We start from the raw sequence: 23312 nt of genomic DNA, 5'->3' as shown, positions 1-23312 counted from the left end.
GATGATATCTTCTATGGTAACGTGCACACTGGCATGGGTGCGCGTCTGCCTAATACCTTCGGAGACACCGACGGATGCGGTTCGTCTCTCTTTCCTGCTACGAACAAGAGTTTCAACACCCCATTGCCAACATGATAGCTCTGACTTAAATGGTCTCACGCCGTACCTCGGGGTGATTTTTTTCCCCTTTAAAGCAGCAATTTACTGTATAAACTGGAATTAAACTCTACACACCGCGACCGTGATCGGGTTCCCCCCTTTTCTTTGTCCTGAGGAAGACCTCACTGAGGAGTTTACTCACCCTTTAGCGTTAGGGTCGAAACGTCAACATTTCCCCAAGAGGCCTACACCCAACATCCACTCCCCTACGATGTTATGTTATGTTGCAATTTATAGAGCGCACCTGACACCCAAGGGTGTCCTGGCGCTGTGTGAAGTCCTACAGAGGCCTGCGGGAGAAAGACCATTCACGAGATTACGAAGAGAAAAGCCAAGTTTTTAAGGCCTTCCTAAAAGAGAATAAGTTTGTTGTGGATCTGAGATGTAGCAGAAGGCCACATACTACTCATACCACAGATGAAGTTTCACTGTGCTCTGAATTAGCAAACAATTAGTATTGCAATTGTAATTAGGGGTAGGCCCATTACGTAAGGGGTGCCTGCTCTGTCAGGAATTCAAGCCGGATCCCTTTTTCTTGAACTATTTTGACTTGTTCTCTGTATAATACCTTTTGATGCTTTTTCATCTTCCTTCTCTACTATACACATGAGCATTTATCTTCACTTCTTTCTCCTACCTTGGAAATAACTCCATTAGTATCATATGCTACGTATTATGTCTCATTTATGTTTTTCTTTTTTAATATGAAAATAAATTGATTTTTACAATTCAATTGACTTTTGGTGACCGTGTATCTCCCTGCTGAATGTGCCTCTAATTTGAATTCTTGATTATATGGATTAATTTCATACTACTTGTTGCTGCGTAAATACTTTATGCTTTGCCTCTAAGTGAAACCTGACTGCTTTGTGTGAAGATATCAGAGGGTTGAGCACAGATTAATTTAGTGACTTTGTGGTCACCCTCATAAGGATTGTGGTTGTTGCCTGAGTGGGGCTCTCACCCCCCCTTAACCAATAACAACATTTCTTAGCGTGATCAATTCATAAACACTGGTGGGAAGCAAACACCCACTGCATCAAAATAATAACATTCATCACACGTCTAAAAGTGATTATACGCTTGAATATGTTATGTTAATGGGGATTTGTAGAGCGCACATTTACCAACAGGTCTCTTGGTGCTGGGTAGTTTATTTCCCTTTTGGAGGCACTGTTTTGCACAGGTCCATATCTAGCTGTAGGCTGGGGTGAACAACCAGGTTTTCAGTTTTTTCCTGAAGCGCATGAGGTCAGTTTCTAATCTCAACGGAGGGGGCAGAGAGTTCCAGAAATGGGAATCATGTGTTGAAATCCGCGACCCTCCTATCCGTTTGCGTCTGAATCTAGACACCACCAAAAGATTCATGTGCATGGATCTTAGATTGCGTAGCGGAGAGTATCTCTGAATTCTTGAGGTTATATATTGCTGGGCCAGTACCATGTATAGCTTTAAACAGTATACATCCAGTTTTAAACATGGAACGGTGCTCCACTGGGAGCCAGTGGAGTTCCTTCAGTATTGGCTTGACGTGGCAACGTCTGCCTTGTTGGTAGATCATTCTGGCTGCTTGGTTTTGGATCAGCTGCAGACGGTGTTTCTGTTTGCAGGAGAGACCGAGGTAAATAGCATTAGCATAGTCGATTTTAGATAAGATCAGGGCAATAGTGATTTGGATGCATGCCTCTCTGCTAAAAAACCTTCTGATTTTCCGTAGCTTCTGAAGTTGGAAAAAACAGGCCGAGGTAACTGAACCAATCTGTGAGTTCATTGAAAGGTCTGAGTCAATTTGAATAAACATTCAAAGATACACAGACTAACTAAAATGATTCCATCACCTCAATAGTTAAACGAAACCTACAGAAACATGTACCAGCAGCATCCAACAACCTATGGGTGATACAGATTTTTAGGCTAATGAAGTCATTTGTGAGCTAAAATTCACAGAATTAGACAATTCCTCTCTAGTTTAAATTTGTTTCATACTTCTGGCCAATTACTCCAGAACTTCTACATCACCTTATGTTAAGAGGAAATTCATTACATATTTATAGCTTCTTGCGTTAGCTTTTTATAAAATGATTCTTTTTATTTTAGGGCCACAAATACACTGCCTCGGAGTCACAGCGACTGACCGTATCTCCTTATTCTGTACATGTGAAAGCTAGGGACAGATGTCTTATCAATAAAGTGATCATTTCAATTAATTAAACACCCCCAGTGCACCCAGCCTGCGTGGACAAGACAATACTCAGTGAAATCACACCATGTGATGCAGGACAGTTAGCCATGAGTCTAGTAAGTTGCCAAACTTTACTCCCAGTGTTTCGCAAACCCTTCCATACCAAACAAGCCAGGGTGAACAGAGCTATGGCTCCATAGCAGTGCTGCGCTCATACTGGCATTTAACAGCAAGTAATAGTTTCATTTACAAAGTCTGAAAGGGACCTCATCCCAGACAATCGGACATAGACCTAGTGTAGGAACTGATGCATCTCTACCTCACACCAACTTTATAAACAAATCGACTATCAGCTGTTTGCAAATGAACCAGGGTCAGAAAAATAAAAAGGTTTCAAGATACTTTGATTTACCCTTTCACAAAAATAGATTCATTTTGATATCCAAGTATTTTTTTAATGTCAACTTTTTTGGTCCACTAACATTATAAAATGCCTCAATCTAGTAATCATACTCAATTGTATTCATTTTTAGACGTGGTTCCTTACCTTTGGAAGTACTGGAGTGAATATGCAAATGAAAGTAAGGCACTTTAACACAATTCCATTAGCAGAATAAACTGTGAGGTATCCCGGATCCCCATGCCAATAACTTACACTCAGGGAAAATACTTTCTAAAACATTCAAAGCCCGATTCACGAAGGTACTTACATGTCGTAAAGTTATGAGTGCGGAGTCTCTTCCCCGACTGTAGAGACTACACACTTGTAAATTTACTATATGTAAGTTACCTTTGTGAATCGGGCCGTCTGTGAACATTCTCCCCAGAATCTCAGCAGGGTCTGGGTAGCAAACACATACATCCACACATGTCACTTACTTGCCCATTTCTTGGCCCAGTATAGGAGGGCTTTCAATTCCATAATATACAATATTTGTAGTTAAACACCCATAGCACTATGGAAGTACTAGCCCCCAGATAAAACCACAAAATTCTCGTTTACAGGTAACATATGACTACAGCATAAGCAGGTCCTACTCAGTACGCCAGAGGAGTAGCGCCATAGAATTGGCTTTGCTAGAAGTTTAGCACTGTACATTCTCACAGGGTCTCAGAGGAGCAGCCTCGCATATTGAGAAAAAAGCATAAAAAGCTGAGTTTGTTTGAGACATAGGAAGAGCATCATTCTGGATATGATCTTTGCAGGAGCCTTTCAACAAAACTCAAACCCTAAACATAACTTTATAACTGCTCACCTTCACCCTTTCATGGTGCAAATAGGTTTATGAGAAACACTTTGTACTGGGCTCCTCCATTCCACAATAATTCCTATCAATAATATTGTCATCATGCACTGATTCTATTCTTTAACCAGATAGGATTCGGTTGAATGATTCTCTGTAAATAAGAAAAAGTAATAAAACATATTTATATACGATCAATCTAACCGCGAGTCATTTACATAGTCAGCAGTGAGCCAAGATCCAGCTCGATGTTGGACACCTCTGGGAAGTGCCACTATGAAGGGTGCATTTATAGACGCCTGTAGCATTGCTTCTTCAGCGTCAGGGCTTCAGTGGTAAATCCGCGCACTGCCAGCATTAACCCTGAGAGTTAGAGCTCACATTCTGCTCCTTTCACTTCCTCTGCGTCAGGGCTTGGGCGGTAAATGTCGTGCACTGTGAGCATTAACCCTGAGAGTCACAGGTCACATTCTGTTCCTTTCACTTCTTCCACGTCAGGGCTTGGGTGGTAAATGTCATGCACTGCAAGCATTACCCTGAGAGTCACAGGTCACATTCTGTCCTTTCACTTCTTCCACGTCAGGGCTTGGGTGGTAAATATTGTGCACTGCAAGCATTAACCCTGAGAGTTACAGGTCCCATTCTGTTCCTTTCACTTCCTCTGCATCAGGGCTTGAGTGGTAAATGTTGTGCACTGCAAGCATTAACTCTGAGAGTCACAGATCCCATTCTGTCCTTTCACTTCTTCCACGTCAGGGCTTGGGTGGTAAATGTCTTGCACTGCAAGCATTAACCCCGAGTGTTCCAGCTCACATTCTGTTCCTTTCACTTATTCTGCTTCAGGGCTTGGGTGGTAAATGTCGTGCACTGCGAGCGTTAACCCTGAGAGTTGCAGGTCACATTCTGTCCTTTCTCTTCTTCTGCGTCAGGGCTTGGGTGGTAAATGTTGTGCACTGCAAGCACTAACCCTGAGAGTTACAGGTCACATTCTGTCCTTTCATTTCTTCTGCGTCAGGGCTTGGGTGGTAAATGTCGTGCACTGCAAGCATTAACCCTGTCATTTACAGGTCACATTCTGTCTTTTCACTTCTTGCACGTCAGGGCTTGGGTGGTAAATGTTGTGCACTGCGAGCATTAACCCGGAGTGTTACAGCTCACATTCTGTCCTTTCACTTCTTCCACGTGAGGGCTTGGGTTGTAAATGTAGTGCACTGCGAGTATCAACCCTGAGAGTTCACATTCTGTCCTTTCAGTTCTTCTGCCTCAGGGTTTGGGTGGTAAATGTCATGCACTGCAAGCATTAACCCTGAGAGTTACAGCTCACATTCTGTCCTTTCACTTCTTCCATGTCAGGGCGTGGGTGGTAAATGTTGTGCACTGCGAGCATTAACCCTGAGAGTTACAGCTCACATTCTGTCCTTTCACTTCTTCCACATCAGGACTTGGGTGGTAAATGTTGGGCACTGCGAGCATTAACCCTGAGAGCTCACATTCTGTCCTTTCACTTCTTCTGCGTCAGGGCTTGGGTGGTAACTGTCATGCACTGCAAGCATTAACCCTGAGAGTTATAGGTCATGTTCTGTCCTTTCACTTCTTCCACGTCAGGGCCTGGGTGGTAAATGTCGTGCACTGCAAGCATTAACCCTGAGAGTCATAGGTCACATTCTGTCCTTTCACTTCTTCTGCATCAGGGCTTGGGTGGTAAATGTTGTGCACTGCCAGCATTAACCCTGAGAGTTACAGCTCACAATCTGCTCCTTTCACTTCTTCCACGTCAGGGCTTGGGTGGTAAATGTCGTGCACTGTGAGCATTAACCCTGAGAGTCACAGGTCACATTCTGTTCCTTTCACTTCTTCCACGTCAGGGCTTGGGGGGTAAATGTCATGCACTGCAAGCATTACCCTGAGAGTCACAGGTCACATTCTGTCCTTTCACTTCTTCCGCATCAGGGCTTGGGTGGTAAATGTTGTGCACTGCGAGCATTAACCCTGAGAGTTGCAGGTCACATTCTGCTCCTTTCACTTCTTCTGTGTCAGGGCTATGTTGGTAAATGTCGTGGACTGCGAGCATTAACCCTGAGAGTTGCAGGTCACATTCTGCTCCTTTCACTTCTTCCACGTCAGGGCTTGGGTGGTTAATGTTGTGCACTGCGAGCATTAACCCTGACAGTTCACATTTTGCTACTTTCACTTCTAGTGCTTTTGGACACTGTTCTCTGGTCAATGTCACTGTATCATCAATGCTGAATGAAATGACAAAACACCACAATCGGCTATGAATATTCACCAGTGTGTGCTTGTTATATTAGTTCTTCTTGCAGGGTCCCACTCTGGATGTGTTTGTTTTATAAGTTTTATCACTAATACCTCAAGTTAGCTGAAAATACCCTTGTTAACCCCAGTACTGTTCATAGTAGCATGAGCAGGTGTGCTTGGATGTTTTCTTTTGTATCTCTTCTTCACCAAATAAAACTCAACAATGTCTCTTTTCTTTTAGTCCACATTGTGCTAGTCTCCCAGTGTGTTTCCTGGTATGTCATGTTGTTTTCCTGTATACAAAAGTGATTAACCACCGGGAACAGACACTTTTATAATTCTACAAATATTTTTATCCTTTTTTCTTTTTTCCTGCTAGTCGGGTCTTCTATCATCTGGAATTTGAATGTTCCACATAATTGTAATTTTATATTTGTTTATGTAATTCTTTCATCTCCCATTAACATCTCTTCTTTGCTTCTGTCTATTTCCACAGATGGTTCAATATTATTGTTATTATTTTTAAGTTCTTCACGGATTCACTGCATCTCTAGGATTATTTCTATGTGAGTCAATTGAAGGTGTGTGCTCGCGGAGGGCTGTGTAGGATCGAAAATAGACAAAAGCTCTTCACACTATCAGTGCACTTGTATGGTTTTCCCTCTGTGTGTTTGCTGATGTCTTTTTGAGATCTGATAATTGACAAAAGCTTTGCTCACATTCATTTGCAATGATATTGTTTTTCCTCTGTGTGTGTCTGCTGATGTATCCGAAGGGTTAATAACTGACAAAAGATATTTACACATTCACTGCACCTGGAAGGCTTCTACCCTGTGCATGTTCGCTGATGAATCCTTAATGTGGAAGATTCACGAAAATGACTTCTTTGTTCACTGCAGTCATATGTTTTTTTCCACAAGTGTATGTTCGCAGATGGCACTATAGGTTTGATAAATGACAAAAGCTCTTCATACATTAAGCGCACTTAAAAGGTTTTTTCTGTATGCATTTGCTGATGAATGTTTAATACTAATGAGTAACTAAAATGACTTCCACATTCACTGCAATGTTTGGGGTTTTCCCTGGTGTGTGTTTGTGATGTAATTTTTGGGATGATAAGTGACTAAACCTCTTCACACATCCACTGCACCTAAATGTTTATTCCCCTGTGTGTGTTCGCTGATCCTCTTTCAGATGTGCTGATTGCATAAAGCTCTTCATACATTCACTGTACTAAAATGTTTTTTCCTGTGTGAGTTCGCTGATGACTTTGTAGGTGTGATAACTGACTAAAGCTCTTCACACATTCACTGCACTTGAATGGTTTTTCCCCTGTGTGTTTTCGCTTATGACTATATAGGTTTGATAAGTGACTAAAGCTCTTCACACATTCACTGCATCTATATGGTTTTTCCCCTGTGTGCGTTCGCTTATGACTATATAGGTTTGATAAGTGACTAAAGCTCTTCACACATTCACTGCATCTAAATGGTTTTTCTCCTGTGTGTGTTCGCTGATGATTCCTTAATGCTGAAGAGTTACTAAAACTACTGTCACATTCACGACAGGTGTAGGGGTTTTCCCCAGTGTGTATTCGCTGATGTCTTTTCAGGGTTGATAAGTGACTAAAGCTCTTTACACATTCACTGCACCGAAATGGCTTTTCCCCAGTATGTGTTCGCTGATGCTCTTTTAGTTGTCCTGATTGAATGAACCTCTTCACACATTCAGTGCACTTGAATGGTTTTTCCCCTGTGTGTGTTCGCTGATGGATCCTTAATGATGAAGAGTCAATAAAAGCACTGGCACACTCACTGCAATAAAATGGTTTTTCCCCTGTATGTGTTCTCTGATGAGTTTGTAGGTGTGATAACTGACTAAAACACTTTGCACATTCACTGCACTTGAATGGTTTTTCCCCTGTGTGTGTTTGTTGATGATTCCTTAAGGTCGAGGAACTACTAAAACTACTTCCACATTCATTGCAATGGTATAGTTTTTCCCCTGTATGCGTTCGCTTATGGCTATATAGATTTGATACGTGACTAAAGCTCTTCACACATTCACTGCACCTAAATGGTTTTTCCCCTGTGTGTATTCGCTGATGATCTTTTAGGTGTCCCGAGGTAATAAAGCTCTTCATACATTCACTGCACTTAAATGGCTTTTCTCCTGTGTGTGCTCGCTGATGAATCCTTAAGGATGAAGAGTCAATAAAAGCACTTCCACATTCACTGCAATGATATGTTTTTTCCCCTGTGTGTGTTTGCCGATGTCTTTGTAGGTCTGATATCTGTCTAAAGCACTTTGCACATTCACTGCACTTGAATGGTTTTTCCCCTGTATGTGTTCGTTGATGATTCTTTAATGTTGAGGAACTACTAAAACTACTTCCACATTCATTGCAATGGTATGGCTTTTCCCCTGTGTGTGTTCGTTGATGTCCTTGTAGGTGTGATAAATGACTAAAACTCTTCTCACATTCACCGCACTTGAATGGTTTTTCCCCTTTGCGTGTTCGGTGATGTGTTTGTAGCTGCGATAACCAACTAAAGTTCTTCACATATTCACTGCACCTGAATGGCTGTTCCTCAGTGTGTGTTGTTTGATGCTCTTTTAGGTGTGCTGATTGACTAAAGCTCTTCACACATTCACTGCACTTGAATTGATTTTCTCCTGTGTGTATTTGCTGATTGCACGTTAGTAATGATGACAAATTAAAGTTCTCACTACATGTGTATGATTTTTCTTTCATGGTTAGTGTCTCTGGGTTGAGTATATATTTGTCTATATCCCATGACTGTGTTTCCTGACGGGCCAACATGGCTGACAAAGCACTTGTGTTATTCTCACTGTGTGTGTGGTATTTTGCACGTTTGATTTCTGGTTTAACAGAAAAATCCAATAGCCTCCAAATACTTGCAACGCTCATAAAATGTATAAGGTTTCTTTGTAGGCGATTGTGTTTTTAGATTGGATGATGGTTTTGCACGCTTGCAGGTAAAGATTAATCTTCCTTCTGCCGTTGCACATTGGGATGGCCTATTGTATTGGAGATAGCAGAACCCCTCTTTCCTTTACCCTTCAGTTGTCTGGCTCCACTCTGTTGTGCTTTTCTCTGGTTACTGTGGTTTGGGCAGAAAGAGTTTACAAGATTCCTAGAACCGTGAATGATGGCTTATTATAATTTTAGAAAACAGAGCACTGCAGTAACCACATCATACCGATCCCACGATCAAAGCTGGTGTTGGACACCTGTTTATAATGGAGGTGGTTTGTCAGTTTTTTTGTCTAAATGTTCTACAGGTTATTTTTAGTCCTGTGGCGTGGAGATGCACGTCTCAGACTCTTACGTTCACTGAACTGCCCAAGACTGATTCTTCATGGCTCGGTTAGTTTATGTGCAGGTCCCTCGGTCTCTGATTGCCATGATGGTTCCTGAATACTGGAGCTCATTATTGCTTGTTATTTTTGCAGATTTACAGCATTAGCTTCATTATCCATAATCATTTCATGCATTCAAGGTTTGTTTTCTGTTGGATGTAAAGATATTTAAAATTACTAAATGTAAACATGATGGAATGTGAATTTACAATGTTTATCTGGTTGTAAAATACATTTTTCCTTTACCATCTTTGAAACTTAGCAAGGAATATTTCATCATACACAGATATTTAACTAAAAGTTCTGTTGATCATGTCACATCTTATTAACTTCTGAAAAGGAGGTGATTTACCATTGTTCACAGTGTAGTTTAGTAAAGAAAGGGCGGTCACAGAGCACCCACATGCTACTGGTACAGCCTTAGGTAGATGCACATGGACAAGATTTCTTTTAAACAAGAACAAATTGCCGAAAAAGAGAGGGATGATGGTAGGCTGCTGATATTTCAGTAACTCTTCAGGAAGTGTATAACAAAGGTAACTCTTCGGGAAGTATATAACAAAGGTATCTCTCCAGGAAGTATATAACCAAAGTAACTTCATTCACACACTTCTTCATGCTTTCTTGTTCACACTGGATCAGCCCAAATGCCAACTTCTCTCTTTAACTTGCTGTTCATTAAGTCACCTTTGACACTTTCAAGCATTTTTGGTTTCTTCTAACCTAGAAGATTTGTTCATTATTGCGAGTTGATGTGGGTTTCCTATCACCATAACATCTGTCCATCACCTAAACTAGTACTGCTTACAGGGCCTGCTTCTGGCCCTGAAAGACAACTTAAAAAAGCAAGTGTTTAGTTCTTCCTAAAGTAGATAACGTTTTGTAAGATGCAGCTCTTTTCAGTGCTTTTTTTGTAAAACACAATGAGGAGTTCATTGTAATGCCCGACCTTCACATTACACATGTGGATAAGGTAAATAAACATTGATTGATATAATTTAATATTCAAAGATATCAGTAATTTAGTCCTAATAGAGAATCCATCACAACCAATAATTTACCTGACATATCCTCGCAACAGATGTGTACATATTCACCTTTTTTTTCTCCTTTTTCTACCTTTGCATGGGCCCAGGATGCTTCTTTGTAACTGGATGGGCATTTGGTAGAGCGGGAGGAGGTGTATTTTGCCCACAGGCGGTGGAGCATTTATACATACCTTTCCACATTTCTTATATTCAAGTTTACCTCATTACCTGTCCTTCATCTCCCCTATTCCCCTCTGTCTGTGCACTCTCTCTGAAGGTTCAGCAGAAGTCAGAAATTGGACTGATAGCCAAGAGGTCATGGCTCTCGGTCCTTCTACAACCCTTGTTGACATATGGCCTGATTTAGAGTTTGTTGGACAGGTTATTGACTCAAAACAGGACATATATCCTGTCCGCCTTATTACAAGGCTATAATGCACTTTTATAGGGCAGACAGGTTATCTGTCACATTTGTGATGGAATAAACCATCCGTCAAAATCTAAATCAGGCCCTAGGTGTACATTGTGTCCAGTGTGGTCTCTAAAAATTGCTGACATTTTATGACACTCCTGGGACAGCTGTGCCAACACACAGACCAACACACCCTCCAGGGATTACCAATCCATCTACCAGAATTTGGTAGTCCAATCCAGACTCTATCTACCAGCATTCAGGCTCAAATCTTTCAACCTTCTAAATTCCCATCACTGGAACTCCCTGTCCCTGAGATTCGTGGATGCTCTATAGCTCCGGGGACCTGGATTAGGCTTGTTGCTGCTTTGGGCACTGTGGCCAGCTGGGCTTGAAGGAAGTTGGGGTTTGTGGGTCTCTCACTGCGTTAAGGCCACATCCAGACAGGACTTTTGTCAGCTGTGCCTTGGGTAGATCTTCCTTCCAGGCAGGCCTTTTGTCAGCAGTGCTTTGTACAGATCTTCCTTTCAGGCAGGACTTCTGTCTGCGGTGCCTTGTGCAGATCTTCCTTCCAGCCTTATGCTTTTTTCCTCAACAATCAGTTCAAAGGTCGGGTGAGCCAGAACTGGTCTTCTTTATTGGAGTTCAACTGGTCAAGCCACAGAGCTCAAGCTGTGGGATGAAGGGGAATTTGGATTTCCTGAGCTCCGTGGAGCAATGAGACAGTTCTACTGCATCCACCACTTACTACAAGACTTCAAGAGTTATCGCAACAATTACTGTTCCAAGGTTTAATTCAACCATTGTATCAAAACACCCCCGGGCAAATGCCAACTAGAGAATAAATGTCCTGCATGCACTAGTACAGCGCAGAAAGCTTTTGAAGAATCTCGAGGTATGTGGACTTTCTCTATCTGTCGTAACTGAAGATAGTAATTCCTGGTAACATCTATCCCCTTTGGACAAGGTCCTCTATTCTGCTATAAGAATGTAACTCATCCTACCCAGACACACACCCTCAAGTTCATTTTGCAGGAAGCTGGGTGGTTCTCACCCAAAAGTGGGCCCTCCACAAATTGCTGACATTTTCTTACACCCCATGGACAGCTGTAATAAACACACAGACTAACTACACACTCTCCAGGGATTACCGATCTATTTTACAGAATTTGGTAGTCCAATCCAGACTCCAATCTTTCACACTATCTACCAGCATCCAGACTGAAATCTTTCAACCTTCTATGTTACCATCTTTGGAACTGCCTGTCTCTGAGATTCGAGGATGCTCCACACTCAGTGAGCTCAAAGTTACCATGTAAAACCATCTCATGAGACTGGAAGACAAGAACAATACATGACACATACTGCACACAACTGTATATAAATCTACTATAATCATTCCATGTACCATTGTCTTACTGGTGTTGTTTCAGAATGGATGTTTTGCTGTCTATCACAGCAGTATCTTCGTTTAAAACCTTACTCAACAGTTTGTTTTTCATCATACCTACTTAGCTATGTACTGTTTCGGACCTTACAACATCTCTGATAGGCAAGTTGTGCTGTCTGTAGGTACATAAAAAGGAAATGGATTACTGCTGCAGGATCCGCGCCGTATCCCTGCTGTCAGATGCACTTTATTGGGATAAAAAGTATCTTGTTTTTTAGAAAAGCTGCAACTACTAGAATAATAACATAAAAAACGCAGAGCATACAATGCAAGAACACAGGCCATGTACTAGGAGAATCGGATGCAAACAATGGATACCAAGCACTGGAACTACCAATCTGAGCTCTTCTGTGAAAATATATCTGACACACACTCTTCCTTGTCACCCAGTGCAACAGGCAGGATTCCACAATTAGCTAAACCAGACCTTTCTTTTATTTGCCATTCAACCAGTCTCCAATCAGCAAGGGAGCATTTTGGAGCAGTCGCCAACAAGAAAAGAGGATATTTTTCCACGCCCTATGCCAGACAACTAGTAAACAGCAAGGGGGTTGCTCAGGGACACTACCAGGGGTTGCTTTCTGAAGCAGGCCATATATACAGACACTGACGCTCATGTAGGGACTAATCCAATTTCCTCTTTTTCTCAGACGTTCAGAAGCTAAATGAGGTTCTGAGTCACACAGATTCAAGCATTCAGCACCGGTGGTTCAGAAAACCTTTTGTGGAATTATAGTGAACCAGCCTCCTGTTAATATAAGGGAACTATATAAAGTGAATCTCCAGAAGCTAGCAGTTTGTTATTAGGGAGTTGTAGGACTGTGTAGCAGAAGGAAAGGATATCGGAACAAATCAATATCTAACTGAGATTATTCACGTCCTAACTTCTCTTCCACTGTCACAGTAAAGCAGCACTTTGTGGAAAAATTACTTCTGCAAATGCCTCCTCAAAGTGAAGTAAAGTAAAAAGAAGTGCAGAGTAGAGATGTTGTCAGCTGTTTGCACTCCTTACAGTGTGAAAGTGAGTAAAATGCAGTGCAATGTGAACAGATTCCCTCATTAAATGAACACCCATCACTATGTCAGTAATAAGTGGTGCAGTTTATAAGTTTCCACAGTAAATGCCACTCGTAGTGCGAGTAAAAAGTAGTGTACAGATATTCTCTACACTAAGCACGCCTCTTAGTATGAGTAAATATCAGTACACCTTGCAGATCAGTAAGTAGCCTTATAATGTAGTAAAAATTACAACTATGTTCACAGATATCCTCTTTTGTAAAAAAACCCTCTCTGCGTTGTACAAAGGCATTTATTCTGTAAATGCCCCTCAAAGTGTAATAAAGAGCAATGCCCTGTACACAGATTTCCTCCTGTTACTGCCCCTCATATTATAGGTAAAAGCAGAGCAGTGCTTATAGATTTTCTCTGTAAAGGCGCCTTATAGTGTCAGTAATCAACAGTGCAGTGTGAAGAGATCAATTGTTTTGTAACCATCTCTTATTCTGTTGTAAAATAGATTTCAACACTGCTTCTACTGCAGTTAGAAAATAGTGCAGTGTACAGATTTCCTCTTCGGTAAACACCCCTCATAATGTAGTAAAGAACGATACAGTGCAAAAAGATAATCTCTTCTGAAAATACCACACTCAGTGTAGTAAAAGGCAGTGCAGTGTGGACGGATTTTTCACAGTGAAGAGTAAAAAGCAGTGCAGTGTGCCCAGATGAACAAGTTACTTACCTTCAGTAACAATATATCTGTAAGAAACATAGGTTAGTTATAGATTCCTTACCTTAGAATTACCCCCAGGCGCAAACTGGATCCGGAAAGTTTTTCATCAGCAGTACCCCTGAGCGTCGAAAGGTGGTGTTAGTCGGCTCCGCGTTCATCGTTGGTGTCAAGGTCGCCGGGACGACGTTGTGGTTGCTACTTAGACACCGCCCTCGTGCACTGATGTCAGTTCTGTACACATCTTTCCATGCCAGAAGCGCAGAGCCATGCAAGACACTGACCACTGGTGCACAAAATTAGGGCCCTGAAAGGAATTCCTTAACCCTAGAAGTCAGTTCGCAGAACGGGGAGGGTGGGTGGGGCGGTAAGGAATCTATAACTAACCTATGTTTCTTACAGATATATCGCTACCGAAAGTAAGTAACTTGTTCTTCTGAAAGAAACAGTTAGTTATAGATTCATTACCTTAGACTATATACCCCAGCAATACCAACCCCGGAGGTGGGTCTGCGAACCAAGTTCACACCAGAAAGTCCTGGAGAACAGGACGGCCAAAGAAGCCGTCTCTCTGGACTTGACTGTCCAGGCAGTAGTGTCTTGTGAACATGTGCAGCGATGCCCACGTAGCTGCCTGACAGATGTCATTAAGGGGGACTCCATCTCCCAAAGCAGTGGCAGCTGCCATCGCCCTGGTGGAATGGGCGCGCGGCCCCACTGGCGGCTCCTTCTTTTCCAAGGAATAACAAGCTTTGATGCACAAAACGACCTATCTAGAGATGATCTGTTTGTGCATGGCCCAACCTTTTTTGGCGCCCATGTAGCCAACAAAGAGCTGGTCATTCACCCAGAATTGTTTTGTGCGATCCAAGTAAAAGGAAAGCGCACGCTTTGGATCCAGAAGGTGGAGTCTCTATTCTTCTTTGGAAGGATGCGGAGGCAGAAAGAAGGTGGGCAAAGTGATGGTCTGTCCAATATGGAAAGGAGTAACCACTTTGAGAAGGAAGGATGGACGAGTTCTAAGGACAACCATGTCCGGATGAACAGTCAGAAAAGGAGGTTTTGAAGAAAGAGCTTGGAGCTCACTTACCCTGCGCACAGAGGTGACAGACACTAGGAAGGCAGTTTTCAAAGTCAGAAGCCTGAGAGGACAGTTATGTAGTGGCTCAAAGGGAGCGCACAGAAGGTAGGTAAGAACCAAGTTCAAGTCCCACTGAGGCATTACGAAGAGAACAGGAGGAAAAAGATGAGTAATGCCCTCAAGAAAGCGATTTACAACAGGGGACTTGAAAAGAGAAGGCTGATCAGGAAGCCTAAGAAAGGCTGAAATGGCCGAGAGGTAGCCCTTGAGAGTGCCCAGAGCGGAGCCCTGCTGTGCCAAAGAAAGGAGGAACAAGAGGACCTCAGAAAGAGGGGCCGAAAGGGTATCCACAGCCTTTGCTGCACACCATGCCACAAATTTGTTCCATCTACAGGCGTATACTGTCTTAGTGGAGGGACGCCTGGCTGCCAAGATAACATCACAGACTTCGGGAGGCAGGTCAAAAGACGTCAACTGCCGCTGTTCAATCTCCACGCAAGGAGGTGGAGACTGGACAGGTTCGGGTGGAGGACCGTCTGCTGCTGCTACAACAGAAGAGCCTCCCTAAGAGACAGTCTGATTGAAGGATCGATTGCCATGTGTAGCAGCTTGGGATACCAGACTCTTCATGCCCAATCTGAGCCACAAGAATGACTTTGGCACGGTCGTGCTTGATCTTCTTCAGCACTCTGGGCAGATGTGGTATAGGCGGAAAGGCGTACAGAAGACCGCAACGCCACTCGTGAAGAAAAGCGTTGCCTAGCAAGTGCCGCCTTGGAAATTCCAATGCACAGAATTGCTTTCATTGAGCTTTCTCTTCGGTGGCGAATAGATCTAACCAGGCTCTCCCCACTGTTGAAAGAGACCTTGCACCACCTCCGAGTGAAGATGCCATTCGTGATCCATCATGCACGTGCGACTGAGTTCGTCCGCCCTGGAGTTCAGGGAACCAGCCTGGTGTTGAACCACCAGGGATATGCCCTGATGTGCCAGCCATGTCCAGAAGTGGAGGGCCTCTTGACATAGGGGTCCACGACCCCACCCCGCCTTGTTTGTAGCTCTACCACATGGCAGTGGTGTTGTCCATGAACACCTGCAATACTCTTCACCGGACAGGGGGAAGGAATGCCTTGAGTGCAAGACGAATCAACCAAAGCTCCAGAAGGTTGATGTGGAGCCCAGACTCCGCCGTAGACCAGAGGCCTCTGATCTCTGTCTCTCCCATGTGGCCACCCCATCCCAGAAGTTATGCATCGGTATCAATGTGAACTCTGGTTGGTGAAGGGATAGAGGCAGAAAGATCGGAATCATAGCCGAAAATCCCTGACTCGCTGTTCGGGAGGATAAACCCAAAACTAAGTTGTGTCCAGAACTGCTCTAATGAAGAGGAGCTTCAGAGAGGGAGTCAGGTGTGACTTCGGCATGTTGCTGGAGCACCCCAGCGAATGCAGGAGGTCGGCTGTAGTCTGGAGGTGGGAGACGACAGCCTGGGGCGAGGCCGCCTTCAACAGCCAGTCGTCGAGATAGGGAAAGACTGAAACCCCTGATCTGCGCAGATGAGCTGCAACGACCGCCATCACTTTCGTGAACACCCAAGGGGCGCTGGTAAGGCGAAAGGGGAGCACGGTATACTGAAAGTGTTCGTGGCCTACCGTGAACCATAGGTAATGCTGGTGGGCCGGCAGGACGGGGATGTAAAAATAAGCATCCTGCAAGTCCAACGCTACCATCCAGTTTCCAGGGTCGGGAGCAGATAGGACCTGAGCTAGCGACAACATTTTGAACTTCTCCTTCCGGAGGATGCGGTTGACGTCCCTGAGATCCAAGATAGGACGCAGCCCCTTGTCCTTCTTGGGCACCAGAAAGTAGTGGGAATAGCAACCACGACCTACTTCTGAGACAGGAACTCGTTCGATGGCTCCCTTGACCAAGAGAGCCATAACTTGCTTTTGGAGAAGGGCCAGATGATCCTCCGAAATGCGATGGTACTGAGGTGGTATGGATGGAAGGGTAGTCTCGAAGAGGAGGAGTAGCCCCTTCGGACTATTTTCAAAACCCACCTGTCCGACGTGATGGTGAGCCAGTGGGGGAGGTGATGGTGAATCCTGGCACCCACTGGCAATTGATGGGCCTGAAAGGTCAGACTAGGATGGTTGGGAGGCTGCGGCAGAGGGGGCTGTGGTGGACTGGCCCGCCCGCTGGCTTCCAGAACCACAGCGGTGGTTCCCACTCTCCCCAGCCGCGCAGGGGCTGAACAGCTTGCACTGGCCTGTGGCTCTGGGCAGGACGTGGCGGGGCACCCCTTCCATAGCCACGAAAGGGGCGAAAGGCAGACTGCACAGGGCGGTTGGTGGAGAGGCCCAAGGACCTGACCGTAGCCCGATAGCCCTTGAAGCACTCTAGTGCATTGTCTGCCTTGTCGCCGAATAGGCGACGGCCATCAAAGGGCATGTCCACAAGAGTGGATTGGACATCCCCTGAAAAACCAGTCGACCTCAACCAGGCTTAGCGTCGAAAGGCTACCGACGTGGAAACTGTCCTGCCTAGTGAGTCGGCAGTATCCAGCCCACAGCGGATGGTAAACTTTGCTGCGTCTCTCCCTTCAGCAACTGCACGGGAGAGTACGGCCTGGGCCTTCTGCGGGCACTGGGGCAGCACTTACGCTGCCGTATCCCACATGGAGTGGGTGTAACGGCCCTATAGACATGCAGTGTTTACCGACTGCAGTCCCAAGCAGGAGGAAGAAAACATCTTCTTTCCAAGAAGGTCCAGCTTTTTGGATTCCCTATCAGGTGGTGCGGTAGGGAAAGCGCCTTTGCAGGTGGAGGATTGGACCACCAAGCTCTCAAGGGTGTGGTGTTGGGAGAGGAAAGTGGGGTCACCCGGGGCCTGGCAGTGGCGTCGGGCAACCATCCTATCCACAGGAGCCCCTGTGTTGGGCCTGGACCAGGTGCCCAAAAGGATGTCAGTGAGGGCTTCATTAAACAGTAACAGGGGCTAAGACGAACTCGCTGCCGGATGAAGCACCTCTTGCAGGAAGATAGTTCTGAGAGCCACCGTAGGAAGCTCGAGGTGAAGAGCCTCTGCTGCCCTATGCAACACCACGTCATAAGACGCTCCCTCCTCCATAGCCACGGTAGGAAGAGACAGCATGGCAAGATCTGGTGAGGTATCCAGCCCACTGGCTTCCCCCAGTTCCTCTCTCCAGTCCGGTTCATAACCTAACTGGTCAGTTAAAGGGCCTCCAGACCCCTCCCAGTCCTCTTCACCCTCTTCTGACTGCCAATCTGGTCTAAAAGAGCCAGGGTAGAACAAGGGCACAAAAGTACCGGATCCGCCATCAGTCGATGCTGGTCTGGCTCGGTGTTTACATCGAGGTGGAGGCTGGGGTCGACGTCAGCTGGAGACACAGCTGACGTCGGTTGCGGACGCGATGCTGGTGGAATCTAGGTCGATCGCACAGATCCTGATCCAGGCCTGGATCCAAGGAGACCCTGCAGCTCCGAAGCCGCCAGCATCAAAGGCCCAGGGCCCCCAGCTGAGTCCGTGGGGCCCGGAGGCCCACCAGTGAAGTCGGACTGCCCAAAGATGGCTTGCATCGCTTCGTTAAATTGGCGAAGCTGGGCAGGTGTCGCTCCAGACCCCGGGTAGGGAGGGAAGCCCGAAGTCGACCATTCGGGCTCAAACGCGGAGCCGCGGGAGGGGCACCACCCGCATCCCTCGTCATGTCGGCCGACAGACAGGGAGAAGTCGACGATGCTTTTTCGACTTCTTCTTGTGCTTCGACTTACCTGACCCGAATGCGAAGACTGAGAAGAAGAATTATGATGATGACTCCGTGACCGGTCCCTTGACCTCCCACATGAACGGGACCTCAAACGGCACGGAGCCGACTGCCGGGCCTCGAGAAGCTTTCGGGACGCCTTCTGTAAAGACTTCAGATTCATGGTCCGGCAGTCGGAGCACGACTTGGGGTCATGGTCGCGCTCCAGGCAGAAGAGGCATACGTGGTGCGGCTCCATCACCGACATCAGTCGGGTACAAAAACCACAAGCCTTGAAGCTGGGCATCCCTGAAGTGCACCAGGAGTCGAAGTCTTGAAAACGATGTCGACAAAAGTCAGCAAAAAGTCAGTCAAAAAGTGCCTGGAGGTAGAGTTCTCTCCGGATCTGCGCAGGCTGGTGCAAAAAAAGAAAGAACTAACGTCAGCGCGTGAGGGCGACGTCTAAGTAGCTACTGTGATGTCATCCCGGCGACCACGACGCCAACTATGAATGTGAAGCCGACCGACGCCACCTTTTAACGCGCAGGGGTACTACTGACGAAAAACTTTCCGTATCCAGTCTGACACCTGGGGGTAAATCTATGACTAACTGTTTCTTTCAGATTGTCTCTTTTTAACCACCTCTTGTAGTGGTCCAAACAACCTTGGCAGAATAGTCAAAGGCAGAGGAGTCTACACAGATTTCCTCTTTTATTTTAAATTCCCCTCATAGTGTAATAAAAAGCAGTGCAGTGAACACATTTCCCTCCCTGTCAACATCCACCCTAGAGTAGGAAAAAAAATGCAATGTACAGATTTTCATTGGAAAACAGTCCACAGACAGTAGTGAACAGAAGTGCACACATTTCTCACAAAGTAGTAAAGAGCAGGGCCATTTTCACACACCTCCTCTTTTCTCACTAATCCACAGTGTGGAGTTAAAAGCAGTGCAGTGTGCAGATTCTTCATAGTGCAGTGCGATGCAGTGCAGTGTTTACAAATCCCTCACACTGCAGAAAGATGCAGTGCAGTGTGCACAAATTCCTCATAGTGCAGTAAGATGCAGTGCATTGTGAACAGAATCCTCATAGTGCAGTAAACTGCAGTGTAGTGTGCACAGATTCCCAAATAGTGCAGTAAGATGCAGTGTAGTAAGTAATCATTTTCTCAAGTGCGCAAATACCAAATGTCTTAACGCTAAAACGGAGACCTCAAAAGGGTTCAGTCAGTATGCACTGATTCCCCATAGTGCAGTGAGATGCAGTGCACAGTTTTCTCATGATGAAGTAAGATGCAGTGTACTGTGCACAAATTTATCATAGTGTAGTAAGATGCAATGTAGTGTGAACAGATTCTTCATAGTGCAGAAAGATACAGTGCAGTGTGCACTGACTTCTCGTAGTGCAGTTGGATGCAGTGCAGGGCACAGATCCCCTCTTTAACACAAACGATTATCATAAACACCCTCATGGCTTAAAGGAAAGGCCCCCAGAGGTCAGCCCGGTTCCTGGCAGAGATTTCCTCCAGGATTATTCAGTCTATTCCTACAATACAGCAGAATGTGCTGACAATCTCCTACCTGAGCAGAATCCTGTGCAGATATTCCCAGGCTCTCTCCTCCTCCCGGAGTGTGGCAGGTGCAGATTTGGGGTCTGTGGGGGTCTGAAGATGAAAATAAGTGCACAGAGAAGCTGGAAGCGATGTCAGTTTTCGCAGCTGATGCTGTCTCTACCGCCACTGACCCAGAAGAGGAAACTCTTCTCTCTTTCATACAACGTGCTCGGTAGATTTTATAAGTAATCGAAGAGCGCACTCTAGTGGCCGTTTACAGAACCTCTGCTTCCAGTCTCCAGGAGTGATTTGAAATGACAATTTGTATTTCATTAAACACATGAAAATGTAAACAGCTGCTGCATTTAACCGGACAGCGTTTTTCGAATGTTCATGTTTCTGTGAGATATTTTTTATATTTAATACTGCTGTGTAGCATCAAACAGTATTCCGACGCTTTGCCCCAAATTAAGTTTTGCATTCCTCTGCTGCTTTGTTGTCCACCTCCCTCCCTACAAAGGTTCACCTAAAAAAATAAGCTTTCGCAATGCAATAGGTCTCGCATTTACGCGAGTTTAAGCTATTGGCATTGTAAATGACAATGCCTTTTATTTTTGTTTTGTTTTTTAAAACATAAATAAAAGACATATGATAGATTTAAAGGGTGGGACAATGTTTGTTGTGGCAGAATTATTTGGGATGGCAACTCTGCAAACGATCATACCTTTCACATCCAAATGAAATTATCTGGCAACGTTGGATTTTGCACAATGCGTACTTTCAAAAGTCAATCTTTCCTGAAATTTGCAGTAGAGGACATGTACTTCCAGTTTCAAGCGCGGCTACACGGTCTTTGAAGATCGCCAAGGGTCGTCACATAGGTACCAGTAGTAGTAGCTGTTCTACAGTTAAGATGAATTTTGCTGTGCGCTTCCTCGTTTACTAAGGGGCAGAATTGTGTGGCGATGATAACCAGCATACTATAGGAGTTGGGGTAATCCTGGATCTACAAAAATGTGAACTGATACCAGCTCTTTTCGATATTCAGATGCGATACGTGTGCCAGTTCCATTGGAATTATGTGGTTGTAGAGGCCCAAATTATGCGGCAGTGTTGAGTAAATTGTGGGACAAGAAAAGGCAAATAATGCAGTGTAATGCAGCACATTTTGTAATAGTATTACTTCATTATTTTGTTATTTTTAAATTTTTTAACATTGTCTGAGGATTGATTGCACCTGATTTTAACACCCACATATAGCAATAAGCAACAAAAAGGCAACCAGTGAACCTTTTGAAAGGGCCTTCGTCTATGTGGCAATTTTATTTACTGTAGTTTTATTAACTTTTGAACCGTTTGAGCTAGAAACATTTTTTGGGGTAAAAATCTGCAGATTATGCAGCAGATTATGGATTATGTGGCATATGCGGCAAATCTATAATTATGCAAAACATGCTGCAGCCGCATAATCACGATGTTGACTCTTCAATCCAAATTTATGACTCTGTTACCGTAGACCCAAGTGTATACAAGGATGTAGTTGAAAGTGCAAGGGAAGAAGTCGGCATCAACAGCTGTAGTTCCCTTGCAACAATACCACCCCAATCTCACAGTAAATCATCTCTTGGCTCACTGGGCCCCAAACCCCCTCAATTACGTACAGTTGATTCCAGTTACACCACAGATATCACAAGATTTGCGTTGATGGTTGGTGAAGGACAACGTAATACGGGTAGTTCCTTTTCAATATCCATGCTCAGTTCTGATAACAAAAAAATGTCAGCATCGGGGGGTGGGGTGCAAATCTGGAGGATGAGGAAGTGAAGGGTTCTTGATCCGAAGTGGAGAAAACTTGGTAGTACAATTGGAGATAACTGGTGGTTAAGTAGAAAGCACTGCAGTTCCATCTACACTTGAAGGGCAAATATATAGTGGTAAGAACAGACAATCACTCTCTATGCATTTCCTCGCAGCCCTGTTTACACTCAAATTCAGACCTATATTGTAACTGAACGATGCCTCCTCTTACAAGGAGGAAGATTTAAGCTTTGGAATGAAAAGACATTGCTTTTATGGCTGCGGGTCAGTAAGGGTGCTGCATAATTTAAAAAAAAGAATCACTCCCATGAAGCAATAAAAATATTGTGTGCCAGGTTCAGCTCCTGTAGTAAAAAGTCTCCCTGTACTCTTGCATCTAAACTTCATTTCAGCTCTGCCTCACTACCAAGATGCCAATATAAGGTGGGTGGAAATGGATTGCCCTGCCCTCAGAAGCCTGCCACCGGCACAAATTAAGCACTGGATCGCCCAGCCCTCAGAAGCCTGACACCGGCTCTACCTGGATAGTCATAATTAAGGGTGGGCTATTAGCGTACCTTGCAGCGTCAGGTCCCCCCTCACCGCCCCCGGGGGTTTGCTATGCCACTGGTGAATGCAGTGAGATGGAAGCACAGCTTTAGGCCACTGGCAAATGGCAGGCTGGGCTCACAACCAGAGCTGCAGTGGGGCAATATTACAAGTGCAAAAGCCGCTTGCTAACATCTGGTAATTCCACCTGGTGAAATGCGGAGCCAGCAGCAGGGGCTCACCAGCAGTGAATGATGAGTCTGAACTTGTCATAGTTTGAGGACAGCCTCTGGCTTGTGGAGGAAATTCGTACTTATGTGCACATTCCACCGGCGCGGCCATTCATTCACCTATTACCCCCTGTCACACAGACACACGTCTGTGGTGTGCACTAAAGCGCTTTAGAGGGAGCCTACATTTATACAAATGTGTTTCTTACACTGCCTGGAGCCTGGGGCCACTCTCTCTTTAGTTTCCTTTTACAGCCGCTGTTGCTCACAAGCACATCAAAAAATGAATGCTGAAAGATGAAGAGAATAATACTGCGTTCAATTCCAAACCAGGGACGAAAGTAAAGGCACTGATCCACACAACTGGCGTAGGGGATTTTAAAACAGTAAAAAGTAAGTAATCAGGGGTTCTGTGCGAAGAAAAGGTCATTGCAATCTGAAGTGAATAGTGAGGTTAGCCAAACATGCACAGCACACAAATATTGCCATGCATGGCAAGT

General features: G+C 44.8%; 1 protein-coding gene across 1 annotated transcript; it reads right to left on the bottom strand.

Moving 5' to 3' along the window:
- Window positions 1-2788: 2788 nt before the first annotated feature.
- LOC146835343 (uncharacterized) lies at window positions 2789-20408 on the bottom strand. Its single transcript, XM_085602926.1, has 2 exons — window positions 20265-20408; window positions 2789-9374 (listed from the first exon to the last, which is right to left on the bottom strand). The coding sequence occupies exon 2, from the start codon at window positions 8771-8773 to the stop codon at window positions 7067-7069; it is 1707 nt and encodes a 568-aa protein (XP_085459052.1). The 5' UTR covers window positions 8774-9374; window positions 20265-20408; the 3' UTR covers window positions 2789-7066.
- Between the last annotated feature and the right edge of the window lie 2904 nt (window positions 20409-23312).

This window comes from Triturus cristatus, chromosome 4_2 (assembly GCF_964204655.1).
Source record: "Triturus cristatus chromosome 4_2, aTriCri1.1, whole genome shotgun sequence".
Lineage (NCBI taxonomy): Eukaryota > Metazoa > Chordata > Amphibia > Caudata > Salamandridae > Triturus > Triturus cristatus.
This window is presented reverse-complemented; position numbering and strand designations above follow the sequence as displayed.